The sequence below is a fragment of the Bacidia gigantensis genome (genome assembly GCF_019456465.1).
Source record: "Bacidia gigantensis strain McMullin 20006 chromosome Unknown contig_255, whole genome shotgun sequence".
Taxonomy (NCBI): Eukaryota; Fungi; Ascomycota; class Lecanoromycetes; order Lecanorales; family Ramalinaceae; genus Bacidia; species Bacidia gigantensis.
Window position 1 is genome coordinate 1822380 of NW_025408605.1, and position 13102 is coordinate 1835481.

Genomic DNA, 13102 nt, shown 5'->3' on the forward strand with positions numbered 1-13102 from the left:
TCTCCCCTCCACTCCACCACACCCTCAACATAGTGAAGCTACAGATATGACGCCGCTCCTCAACGTTGAATCTGATACCCACTGAAGTACTCGATCTCAGCACCTCCCTGCTGACAATCTTAAGATCACAACAGTGAGAACGACGTTTTCGGTCGCGACCAACAATGACCCAACGTCCTCTCCGAAGTGCGCGTACCTCTCGGAAGATCTACCAATGGATGAGGAGGATAGAGACATGCCATCAAAGAGGAGAAGAGAATTAGAGTTCTATTAATATTGAAATAGGGGCGTTGCCCTGACAATATGACTTTCCAACAAGCAGTCAAGCAAAGCTCCTCTATCGCCTGGTTTCTTCTTTCTTCCGACTCTACAAGTACATCACCTCCCTCTTCCAAATTCCCCTAATTATCGCGCGCTGCTTCAGTCCCGCCCCCCTCAAAGTATATGCACGCAGTCCAGAATATTGAAATTGATCAACGATGTTCCCTGGTATCAATCAGTAATCAGCATCACTCCCCCTCTCCCCCTCCCCTCACCCCTCCTCCCCCCCGCCAAAATCCAAGGGATTCATTTGTAGCAGAATAATAACTCACCGTGCCGGCATCAGTCTCGCAACAGTACGCGCTATTGCTGCAAGCGCCGCCGTCAATCTGCACCAGGCAATTGAGCTTGTTCAAGAGCCCTAACGTCGTTCCTCCGGCATTGCAGCATACTTGCTTCGTGCCGCTTGCGGAACAGGTAGTAGTATTCGTACGCGCGACGAGGGTTGACACGGCGTCGTTGGGGGTGGGAGTGGGGGCGGGGATGGCAAGGGAGACGGGTAGGGAGGCTAGTAGAGGCAGGAGGACAGAGGTTACGATGGTGGAGGGATGCATTGTAAGAGGGTGGAATTGGGTTGACAGCTCGGGGAATGAGATGCTTGGGAGTTGAGATGAGAGGTTTGCGAAGGTGATGAGGTGAGAAGAGAAGCAGACGGCTGGCTGCTTTGTGTTATATATCTGCTGAGATGACCGTGATGTCGAATGCGATAGAAGAAGTGGAGAAAGTCTGTGCATATTCAATGAGCGATCATATCCGTGCCCCGAGCGCGTACCTTGCAGCTTGGGTACGTCTGGCGAGAAAGGGTGTCTTTGTCCACCGAAGTCTTCCTCATAACTGGGACTTCGCACCCTTCTTGAAGATGTCCTTTGTGCGGTATGGTGATCTAGCGCACACAATCTCATTGTTCTTTCGTGAGATATCTTGCTACTCATTTACTTTTCCTTCCTCTACAATGACCTTGCGCCCTCGCGATGCGCCAAGAATCTGTGGAGACCTCTGCTTACCCCTGAGCGCCCAAAACCGTTGGCTGTTCCTGCATAATGCATAATTTGGCGGGTGTTGCTCGATCAGCCCTTTGGAGAATGTTTTTCAGCCACCGAGGCGCCACCACGACAGAAAAGGCACGAACGTGCAGAGATATGTGGTGCCCTTAGTAACAAAACTTGACTTGAATACGGTGCTTGTTCTCCGTTTCATATTATGAGAAGTTCCACGGAGTGCTCTAACGTTGTATGGTGTCCAAGACGTTGTATCCTTACGATTGCTAGACGTGCTTTAAGCCATGATCATCCTGCGTCAGATATACCCCACAGAAGCGTAGTGTGTTCTTAATCTGGCCTTAAATACAGTCTTGCGGTGCTTATGTAGCGTGAAGCCCATAGAAAATCTCCATCGAAAGCTCCCTATGCAAGGCAATCTCGAGCCTCGTAGGTGATCCGACCATACAAGCTGCCGCTTCATTTCGATCCACTTCTCTCCAGCCCCCATGCGACAATCATCTGACGCAGGACGAGATGCATTGCATGACTCAATACGAGGATCCATTGGGTACAGTTGGCGATTCTGCCAATTTGAAGTTGTTAAAATTTGCATAGTCAACAAACGGGAAGTGGCATGGTCCATGCATCAGTGAAGGGTCCCTGCATTGCATGCGACTATCTCGTTATGTGCTGCCGCTCAAGGACCTCGTGGAAGCAATAGTACAGAGCCTTGTTTCCCAGAGCATGAAATTTGGGGGCTTGAAAAAAGCGACGCATTTGTCTCGTGTTTGCATGGCAAGAGGCGCTTGCGTACAAATTCAGGTCGCTGAGGTAGGCTTTGTTTGAAGTGGGTCTATCGCATGTAAGTTCAGCAGCGCCATGCAATATCGAGCGGCTCAATGCATGATTGGCTTCGCCAAACAAGGGTCGGGGCATCGCCAGCTTCGGGCCATTGCCTAAGTTAGAGTCACAGCGACATCGTAGCTGGATAATACAAACAAGTTCGGATCGTAAAGAGTTATATTTCGTCCTTCTGAGAGCTGGGTTGACAAAGCCATCGCTATGCTCAACCTGCATTAGGGTTTCTAAGTGCTTTACTCGTTGCAGAATGGCACTGCATTATCGCGAAGGTCACTGACCACGTCGTTCTTCTGACAGAAAGTTATAGTCTGATCTTGGCTTTTTGGCTTGCGTCAGTCGTGATGAATCCCGACGAGTCATCCATCAATTTAAATGACGTTCAGTGCGGTTACCCCATATCTCCTACATGACAACAAGTATTTGCTCATAGATACATCACATTGACTTGATTGAATCTGACTTCATAGGTAAGGCTCCTATTGAGTCTAGTTTTAGAAACGATGTCAATGACTAGTCATTCGCCCAGTCCTATAAGATGATTCGCACGCTGTAGTCATTAGGTAGATAGCCAGACCACGCGAGGTACCACTTCAATTAAGGCATATTAGTTTTCGCTCTCGCACTGCGCTGTTCCAATCGGACTCGTTGATGTACGCGATGTTCACTCTCGACGACACGTTCCCTCTAAACTCTAACTCCATTGCGATGACTTGTTTCTCATATCTGTTCGTTGACACCTGAGATGCAATGAGAATGAAGGTAGAAGCTCCATTCATGCTTGTGATTGGCTGCTGCTCGGTCGCAAGACAATGCCCGATCTTCCTCCCTTCCTCATTCAAGATGTTCTTGCCATAACGCTCCGGCATAGGGTACCACTCAGCGTGCACTCCATTTCTACCGTCTTGATCTAGGATCTGATAGAGCTCAGTCGTTAAGAACGCCTGATCTGTCCAAAAATATAGATAATGTTCGTCGGGGGTGTCGCGCAGCTGCTCAACCGTCATTGCTGGAAGCTCCATTAGTATGTTCTCTAGAGACACCGACAAGGTACTCGTCGCTGTCATAGAAAGACCACTCATGGACACACGCTTCAGCCTGAGAGGAGATTGACGGAGCGTGTAGCACTCGATTTCCGACTTCGAGACGATTCTGGCTTCCTTGGTGCTATTTGCTTCTTCTTCAGGGATATCATCCCACTGGAACGGAAAGCTGGCCTCGAACGCGACTCGACCTTCCCACCCCAGCCAGGACCATGAAGGAAAGGGCACTCTGCGCTTACTAGATGCGACGGGATGCGTCGTCAGACCTGGCCTTCTTTTCAAAGTGGTATATTCGAATCTACCCCAGCACAAAGACGACTCGAAATACGCGGTTGGCATACCCCACAAGAAATCGGATCCTGTCAAGCTCTTATGTTGCTGCAAAATAGCGGAGAACGCGTCCATCGCATCTCCAGCATTGGTCAAGCATCTTCCTGAATACTGAGCGACTAGGAATTTGAAATACGGGTTCCACAGCCTGTTCGGGTCCTCGCGAAGATCTGCAGTAAGGGGAAAAGCAGCTATGGTAGACATCGTAAGCGAAGTGTCCATCGCTGTTTCTTCAGCCCACTGAACTTTGTTGCAGGACCAGAAGACTTGCTGTTCGGCAAAGATTATTTTGCGTCTTGAAAGCTCATCTTCCTGAAAAGTCCACCCGCGCGAGGCCCATGGGCAGCCGATTAACCAACTAGCAAAGCCAGATGGTGTCGGATTTAGGGTCGTCAACAAGGATGAAGGATTATCTGACTCAGTCTCAGGCAGAGGCACTTCTACCTGGTGTTTGGTTCGCGGATAGCTTATCCCAGCAAGCCCAACGTTGGCATGCTCTCCGGAGGCTGCAATGATGGTGACTAACGCGCGCGCATATATCTTGCTCATGTTGTCGATTTGAATCGACTGGTCAGTATGATTGTCTTGTATAATGCAGAGGGAGTCGACCCAAAGGTACTGAACATTGAGAAGTCTTGTCAATTGAATTGCGTCTACGATAGTCTTCGCCAGCTTTCCTACGAGTGACTGAGGTTGCTTGAGTTCGGCAATGTTGTTCTCTCGTAGTATTAGTCGTTGCGCTCGTCCCCACACATAACTCAATGCTGCAAAGCTCTGGTAAAGGAGGTCGCTTTCCCGAAACTCGACAATATTGTGTTGTGTCACGTCTATGAATCGAAGTTTCGACACCTCGTCACCGGGTTTTTCGTGCAGCTTATTCACAGAGTAAGCCACCGATTTGTGTTCTGACCCTAAGGCCTCTGTTGAAGATGGTGACTCCTTTGGGAGACCACACTTATGCTCTGCAAGACAATGCTGCAGCCATTTGCATGGCAGAGCTGAGTCTAGCATTGGTGGTCGAATTTTTCCATTAAAGATCACCGAGCCGAGTTGCTCTCGTGCCTCCGGAGAGTCTGGGCCAATAAATTCCGCACGGGCTTCTTTGTTGTATGTCTGAAAGCAATTGGTCAGTCTTACTTTGGACGCTACGCCCTTAGGAATATCGTTCGGCCCCGCGTATGTTATGGGGATCATCCCTGGGAAAAAGGCTTCGCTGATATCAGCACGATGCCAGCAGAGTGACAAACGCTCGAGGACATAGTGTTGTTTTCCCTGCCAAGTCACGTCGTCCTTCGGCGACATTCGGATAGTTTGGTCTAGATAGGCAACACACCATGGATCATCTCCCAAACTATGTTCATTCCATTTCTTCCGAGTTTCAGGCCATTGATCAAGCAGCAAGACAATTGCTTTGCACAGGGGGGCAAAACGAGGATCTTCTTGCTATGTTGCTCTGCAAACCAAGACTCCACTGTGGGAAACATCTGTACGACTCCTCTATTTCCTGATAGGGATACCGCACTGGCGTTGGACCTCCAGAGTTCATGGTTTTCACATCTCCGACAGTAGGTAGACCGAGATATTCAAAGCGAATGCAAGCGCAGAAAGCGCATAGTTGAGCACCGTCGTCCATAGCGGTATGCTTATGGCTTAAAGCTCAAGATGACCTTGTGATACTGACTGAATACCCCCACGCAGGAACGATTGCGGGGTAATCTCATCCTAAGGTTAGCTTCTATTAGTGCGTATATTCAGGCTGTGGTCCGAGAACAAGTTGACGGAAAATTGACGGAAGCGAGTAGAGCGACTAGGGGAAGTAACAAGGTGGTTATATCAAACCAGAACACCTGTCTCGACAAGTTAGACCCAGTCCCCTCCTTCGCGAGTATCCGCTGCCTAGACGCCATTCCCAACTTCCACGTCGTACAAGACGACCTGTAGATCAAGTAGCCATCTCACCATAATGTACTTCTCCGCGTGATCGCACATGCGGGCTTCGTTCGAGGATCCCCGGGGTTTCACACTCAATATTTTGGTAGCCCGCCGGGGAGTACCAGAAGCTGTTCGGCAATACAGCGAGACGTGTCAGATACCGTGCGTCATGTACGTCAGAACTGATGAGGTGATGCCGACCCAGCAGACACATTTGCTGATGAAACCGAGCAGACATGCCTACATGCCTATACTCAGCGTCCAAGACTAAGGCCGAGATGAACGCCTAGGCGTAGGCCAAGTTGTTGGCCATTCCGGCTTTGGTGGTCTCGCCAGCTCCTTTTGTACGTATGCTTATCATCTTCACGATAACCGTGTATGATCAATGATTGTACACAGCGGTTGGATGATACACGTCATTTGTTCTCTTCCCATGACCCTTTGCCCTTGAAAACATAGTTTCCATACTCTGTTTGTATTGCCACCAATCGTCATTCCCCCTCTCTTGCCCCGTCGGACAATGCCTTTGAAGGAACGTTGTGGCGACGTGAGCCGGATGTACTTTCAATACTCCCATAAATCCATCGACGTATGTCTTGGAAGGATCATGAAACGTATCGACCGCATTCACATAACCTGCTATGAGATGCGAGGTCGAGACTGGCACACCATCTGAAGTGTAGTTTTTATCAAGGTAGGGGTCGCTGGGAGGATGATGAAGAGAGGAAATCGCATCGGCATCGGCAAAGAGAAAGCTGTCGTGGCGGAGGCCAGATGAGAGGGCAGAAGGTACGGAGGAGTCAGAGGGAGGCGTGCTCATGTATCTAAACTGGTCAGCAATGGGGGCTCGTGCCCTCAGGATTCTGTAGGCATACCTGCGGAGTTTCTCAAGACTTGCCCTATCCAGCCTCTCTTTGTCATCGTCAATGAAGTGAAGCCTCCACATCTTCCCGACAAATTCTGAGCCAGGGCAGTCCCAGAGCCCAATCTTTGCGGATTTACTCAGGTGCTCCTTGAACTTCATCCATGCCACTTCATCACTGTAGTCTGTCCTCAAGCAAACGAGACCCCACTGGGGATCAGTTCGGGCAGCGAGCTGTGCAAGCCAAGGAATCTGCAAGGCTTGACGGTTGCACAACTGATCTTCTAGACTTAGATGTGAAAGCCCCTCTTTGCGCTCTTCGTCGATCCGCTGACCTTCTCTTTTAGCATTGGCCTTAGCCATGGCGTATTCAGAGTCAACTGTGGCCTCTCGGGCATTCATCCTGTACAACCTCAGCTTCACAACAGATGGTAGCAAGACGTCGATTTACCATAGCTGTCCCAAATCACCTGGTTGCTTGAGTCTGTTTATGTCTCTTTGAAATCTGTCGAAATGATTATCAAGTATGTCGCGACCGGTGTCTAGAAAAGCAATCTCGTCATGTGTGAGGTCTGGTGCTCGAACCACGGCGGTCTTGACCAGCTCTTGCCATGTCACACCACAAGCTTTGAGACACCGTTCATCTGCCACAGATTCCGGCACCCAATCTTGTAGGTCTTGAATGTCCTCCTCCTGCAATTGGTCTGGATTCTCGATAGCTTTTCTGTATAGGTCCAGTGTCTTTTGTGAAAACGGCTCCGGTTCCGGCCTTTTCAGAATTTCAGCGGGAAAGAATCGCTCAAACTCCTCTTCTGTGCGCGGCACCTTCGTGGATCTAACGCTTTCAGATGGTTCCACATAGACATCGAATGATGAATCGCCCTCATTGTATTTCATCTTGATCTCAGGCCATTGGCGTGTACGTCGGCCGTTGGCTTCTGTTGCTCTCATGGCGGGCGTTGACCGTAGTCAGAGGAGGGGAAGGAGACCGGCCACATATTATGGCACCGCGACTTCGGGAGTGAGGGTATTGGTCTATGGCAGGGTTCTGACCATGGATGTTCACATTTTAGGTGACGCATTTGAGTAGGATAGAAAGAGAGGACAATGGAAGGCGAAGGATAGAAGTATGCCAAGACCACTAAGTTTGTCCTATACTTAAGGTTCAATCGCGGTCCTTCACGAACCAATCAGCAACTAAAAAGGAGTCACTCTTGAATGCCACCAAAATTCGCCCCTAAAGTCTTTAATCTATCCAACGGACCCCAGGAATGACTTTGACGTCTTCAGATTGCCTATCCGTCTCTATCCAAGACATGATAATCTACGGTAGACGTCGTCGCCCCCAGCATTGGTACTTTCTCGGGGATGACCCCTTTGCCCACACCTTTGTCCGTGCGGAGTACATGATCCACGAGCCTTGATGACGCCGTCTTATGTTCTGTCATGACGATCTTCTCGGCATTCTCGTAGTATCTAGGTGCAAAGCCTGCACATCACTCTGATGTTTCGCAATGGTCGTCAAAATCCATACGACTGGAACTGGTTAGGTCTTCGCTGCAGCCAGTCACGGGCGCCAATCATGCAATCTAACACGACCAGATGGAGACATCCCCTTTGAAGGCCGCCAAGATCAATGGTAGTGTCATGGATTGCTTTGTAGCGATCGGAGAAGGCTTCCATTCCTAGCCCTGATGACGATTCAAAGTCAGGAAAAGAGAATACCATGATGACCTGGGAAGTAGTCAGATTTGGATTTAGCCAACGTCTCATATCTCACATTATTGATATATGAAAAGTGTCCTCAGCTTGGCCACTGTCTTACAGAGTAAGACTAGTAGTCTACCATTTATTATCATTCCATGTATTTTCGGCCATCGGTTGTTGTCCCGCCCAAATTCGAGCCTTAATTCCGTCTAAATTTCTTTCAGATTGATAAGATTGGACAGATTCTCCCTCGATCCATACAATTACCAGATACGGTCCCCTGGAGTGCTCGGTGTTCTGATTCGCCGCGAGACGTGTAACCTCGTTTGCGCCTCCTGGATAATTTGGTGAGCGGATAGTAAAGCTTCCGGTTCCAAAACCATCGTCCTGTAATCTTAGTAACGGGGTACGATATTGCATTAGAAAGGGTAGCCACTGATCTAGGGCGGTGTTTCCCGATGCCTCAAATATTGTACTCTTTCGCCTCTCTGAAAAGTTCTCAGACAGAGTCAAATCATACGCGACTGTGTGAAGGAATAGGCGCTCGCCACACACGCCGAATCAATTTGGTTGCTGAGAGAGGCTTTACGCCACCGTAGACTGGCGAATGTACTATTATGCTGCAGTCAAAATACTTGTTAGTGAATGATGTGTGGTTGAGATTCATCCCAAAGGCTCATTCATTAACCGGTCTTGAAAATCGGATGTGAATTTTGCGGGTATATGTTAGCGTGTACAAACACAGTCCTGGTGGACCCAAGTATGCTCTGTTGCCATCTCACTTTGCTTTCTGGTGCAGCCGGTTTCCGGATTATCACATGCTCACGCAGGGATCGCATCAGCATTCTGTCTCCAGAACTCGCATCTTTTCCCTCGTCCACCTTCCCAGTTGTACGCATCGACCAATTTGATGTCCGGGGTGACATCACCATACGCTTGCGCGGCCACCAGATCATCAATGGTATAATTTCTAACGGCGAATCCACCAGTGACATTGAAATTCTGCATGACAGGCTGACGGGGACTGTAAGGCTTCCAACCGGGATTGTTATGGATGATAAAATTGCCCCATGACTCTATCAAGGTAGATCAGCACTCAGATTGTCCAGCCTTATTGAGATCGATGAGCAAGGCTACTTACGCCTGAATAGCCGAGCGAAATCCGCGGGAATGTTTTGGGTCGGGTCAAAAAGCCAGCCGTTTCCAAAGAGATCGGCGGCATGAAATGCAGGTGGAATGCTGTACTCATACTTCCATGATGTTCTGCCGCTGCCGGAGAAAGCTTCGGCCAGCCAATAGGCGATGCAGGAGAAGGTGACCTCAGCGTTGAGATTCTAGGAAAAGGTTAGCCTTTGCGTGAGAGATTGATGAATATGCAGTAATACGTAAGCTTGCTGCTGCGGACCAACGGCGAAGTCGGACACATAGAGCGCAGTCGGTGGTGAAGTGCCAGTGGTGGAGAAGGGCGTTGTGACACCCGTCGACTCACGAGGATCATAGACTTGAAGAGCTCGAGTGATCATGTCCTGGTTGAATAAGGGCAATAAAGTATGAATATAATTGACGAAGCCAGCATTGGTGGTGATGTCATGGGGTGTGAAAAATGGACCTTCGTTTGCCGTGCTCTGAGAATTGTGGTCGTTAGCAGTCGTTCGTAATATGTCTGCGTCCTTGTTCTTACGCTTGTCAGCAGCCGTTTGCCATTGAGTGGCTTCCCTGCGAGCAGCTGCTTCGAGGGCACTTGCTTGATGAACACGTCGTCGGTGACAGGTACGAACGCCCACATACCATACCGAGCTTACAGAAGTCAGCTTTCAATCCAAGCTTTCGGATGAGAGGCTTTACCGGACTCGGTCACCTCGTAGTTGGCTTTCTGCAAAGTTGCGGTGTCTTTGCCCACCAAGCAGCCGAAGATGTCTGGCTGACCAGCGCATCCCGTTGCTTGCACGAAGCGATTGTAGAAGTCCGTCGGCATAGAGCCATCGTAATGATATTGTTGAGGCAAGTAAGGGCTTGAAGGTAGGAGGTTAGTGAAAAGCTTCTCGGGATCCTTTCCATCATATGCTATGGCATGAAGCATCACCGAGCCTCCACCGGCAGAATGTCCCGAAATCGTGACGGCATCCACATCACCACCGAACAGGTTGATATTTTTCTGGACCCACTCAAACGCGAACCTTTGATCTAGAAGTCCCGCGTTCGAGACACCTCGCTTGTGCACTTCCCTGGAGGAGAGAAAGCCAAACGCGCCAAGCTAGCAGAAGATTAGCTCAGAGCCAACTTTCTCTTTTTTTGGGGCGTATTTACTCGATACTGAATGATGACCGCGACGAATGCGTTTTCATTGGCGCGCATCAGGGCGACTGGATCGTAAGTGCCATCACCGGCGCCGTAGCCACCGCCATCTAAATCCCGTCGTTAGTGGAAGATAAGCGAGGATCCACGAGGATCTCCGGAGACACTAACGAATCCAAACAAGGACTGGTAACTTTTTGGCGTCGATAGGGGAATAGACATTGAGAAACAAGCAGTCCTCGTTACCCTCATATCCCAGACCTGGCGGCTCAGTGAACTTGCTGCAGGTTCATCAGCGGGACAAGGCTCTGCAAGGTTCTTGGAGAATGCTCACAGCACTGATGGCGCTTGAGGACATCGTGGAGGGTATTCGACAGCAGAGATGATAGATGATCGGTTCTTTTTGGGCGCCTGAGGGGGTTGCCATCTCTGTCTACCTGTTGGTGAGGCCGCATAGCGAATACTGCAACAATGCGTCAGCACATATCTTTTCCACGACGCAATTCATCAGGGACGATTACCTACCCTCGAAAGATGTTCAAGCCCAGAGTGTCATTTCTCACGCCTTGATATCTCTCATAACCGAGATCAACCACAGGGTTGTTGCTTCTCGGAATAATGACACAGTAACATACGTGGATGCTGAACAACAAAGCTTGCAGAAGATGTATAGGACTCATCTTCGCGTCGCAGGAAGTGCTCAAGTCTCGATTTCAATCGCCTGGGGAATAGTTGGTCACAGGGAACGTTATATACCCTTGCACTTGCGCCAGTAGTTTACACGCATCAGAATTCCAGGTTGACCTCCTGCGGGACTGCCATCTGGAGTTGGGCTGTGAAAGCTTCTCTCCTAGGGAAATAAGTCGAGATCTAACCCTTTGGCATAAATATCGACTAAAAGATCGACAAAAGTATATCAATTGAAGCATATTGATAAGGTTTAGCAGCCCAGCAAATTGATCTGGGCGATCTGGAGCGTCATTGAGAGAGGGGAAAGGGATTTGCTACTCGCCGGCAGTCTTGTTGCTTCGGATGACATTACCCTTCTCTAGCGAAAATTTATCTCCGCTTGCACACCACGTCCAGTCACCAATCGACTATATGTCCCGTCATGGAACAGTCAGTCAGCCTTCTTGGGGACGTCAGACACAAGTCAGCTGAAGATACAAGCCACATTGAATAATTTATAGTCGGTTCGAGGTTGAAAAGTCATCGGACAGGCTACATGGCCATCAGCGATGGCATCAACATCTCTTCATGTCCTCCAGCGCCAAGCCCAAAGCTTATATCATCTCAAAGGCGAATGTGTGTTCCAAAGGACCGATAATCTCTCCACTTCCGAAGGGCGGAGAAATTAAAAAAACTCCAGGTAACAACCTAGATGCATTTAGATCTGCTGAGCTTATGCTCCATCTGAGTACCATGCAAGGCACGCTTGGGACACGCATCATGCCGAAACTCTGAAATCATTTTAGCTCTATCTCGATGAACATCTCACAGCGAGCATTATAATGGCTGTACGCGGTCCATCGAGTCCAGTGCCCTAAACCTTGAAGCGAGGGCCACGTGAGAATTCGCTGCTAAAACAGTACCTAAGAAGTTCCTGAAGTAGCCATTTCAGGCGCTCCGGCGAAGTTAAATTTGTCTCGATGTCATTGTTAGCGAAGCTTGTAAAGTCTGTTCATATGGCATCATCGTGTGACGGCTGGTCTCATGGGTAGTGATCATGTAAGTGGCCAAGATGCAGTTATATGAGATTGCAGATCGATGACACTATCTCCAACAGCTTCAGAGGGGGAGCGATAGCTGGTCGCTAAGCATAATATGCGATTCTTAGCTCGATTGCGCAACAAGAGCTGGAGCTTGATTCTCAGAATTCATATTCACTAGGCCATTGGATCACAAGTCCAAGCCAACGGAGATAGTCTCGGGCTTGAGGTGATGGAATGACAGCCTGCCTGGTGGATGGAAAATGTGCGAGAGGTCGGGATGGAACGAAGGCGGAAAGCTTCCGCCAGCAATGTTCGGGGCGGAGTTTGCACACCTTTATCTCCGATAGTGCATGCCAAGCCATGGCCGATCTGGGCAACGGCAAGATGATCATCCTTCAGGTGAACCACCTTCTCTTGCCTAGGCTCGCAAGTCAGGATACCATGAGTCGTATTTGCTCATCTAAATAATAGTGTTGAATTCATGAGACGTCGGAGTGCCAATCCTTGCAAGTTTGGCGCCAAGAGTCCGTTGTTTGACTCTAGCCTGGTCGCGCCGTGCCTCCCCCGTGCCGATGGCGAGCAAGCCAATCTTCGGTTCATTTCCTGGCTCGATACGTCAAGGCTCGGTGCGTCAAATGACTAATGAAAAGCTCACCTCTCTTGCATCGCGCCTTCACGGGGATTGGATGGACAGGCATCCTAGATCATCATGTAAGCGAAGCTTTGAGAGCCCATGGAGCTCTTCACCCTTGGTCCTCCAGCCAGATGAACATTTAGCGTACACCAATATCGAACGTCTCCATCTAGTATGAAGTCGCCGTGGCCTTGAAGCGGAGGTTTCATGTCACGTCAAGAACGCGCGTCTTGAGGGTTTCCGCCCCATAGTAAGGTTATTACTAGCTCTCATCGATATGGTCGAGACCTTGGTCCAGAGAGCAGTTGAGTGAGGAAGCCCCTTTTATTGGCTTATTTCGATTGCGTTAATTCCTGGAGAGTGCGCTGTTCTGCACAAAGCTATTACAAGGTAGACTGAATCATAACGCTGCACGCATGTTTGAATAC

The 13102-nt window shown here is 49.4% G+C and overlaps 3 protein-coding genes across 3 annotated transcripts; all 3 read right to left on the bottom strand.

The window, feature by feature from the left end:
* Positions 1-2752: 2752 nt before the first annotated feature.
* KY384_007315 (uncharacterized protein) lies at positions 2753-4834 on the bottom strand (the record flags this gene model as incomplete). The annotated part of the gene is made up of 1 exon (XM_044815806.1): positions 2753-4834. The coding sequence occupies one exon, from the start codon at positions 4832-4834 to the stop codon at positions 2753-2755; it is 2082 nt and encodes a 693-aa protein (XP_044667680.1).
* A 1012-nt stretch (positions 4835-5846) lies between these two features.
* KY384_007316 (uncharacterized protein) lies at positions 5847-7277 on the bottom strand (the record flags this gene model as incomplete). The annotated part of the gene is made up of 2 exons (XM_044815807.1): positions 5847-6729; positions 6778-7277. 2 exons carry the CDS (start codon positions 7275-7277, stop codon positions 5847-5849), a joined length of 1383 nt encoding a protein of 460 aa, XP_044667681.1.
* Positions 7278-8855: 1578 nt separating this feature from the next.
* On the bottom strand, positions 8856-10783 carry KY384_007317 (uncharacterized protein; the record flags this gene model as incomplete). Its single annotated transcript, XM_044815808.1, has 6 exons — positions 8856-9109; positions 9175-9367; positions 9419-9777; positions 9879-10287; positions 10341-10438; positions 10663-10783. 6 exons carry the CDS (start codon positions 10781-10783, stop codon positions 8856-8858), a joined length of 1434 nt encoding a protein of 477 aa, XP_044667682.1.
* Between the last annotated feature and the right edge of the window lie 2319 nt (positions 10784-13102).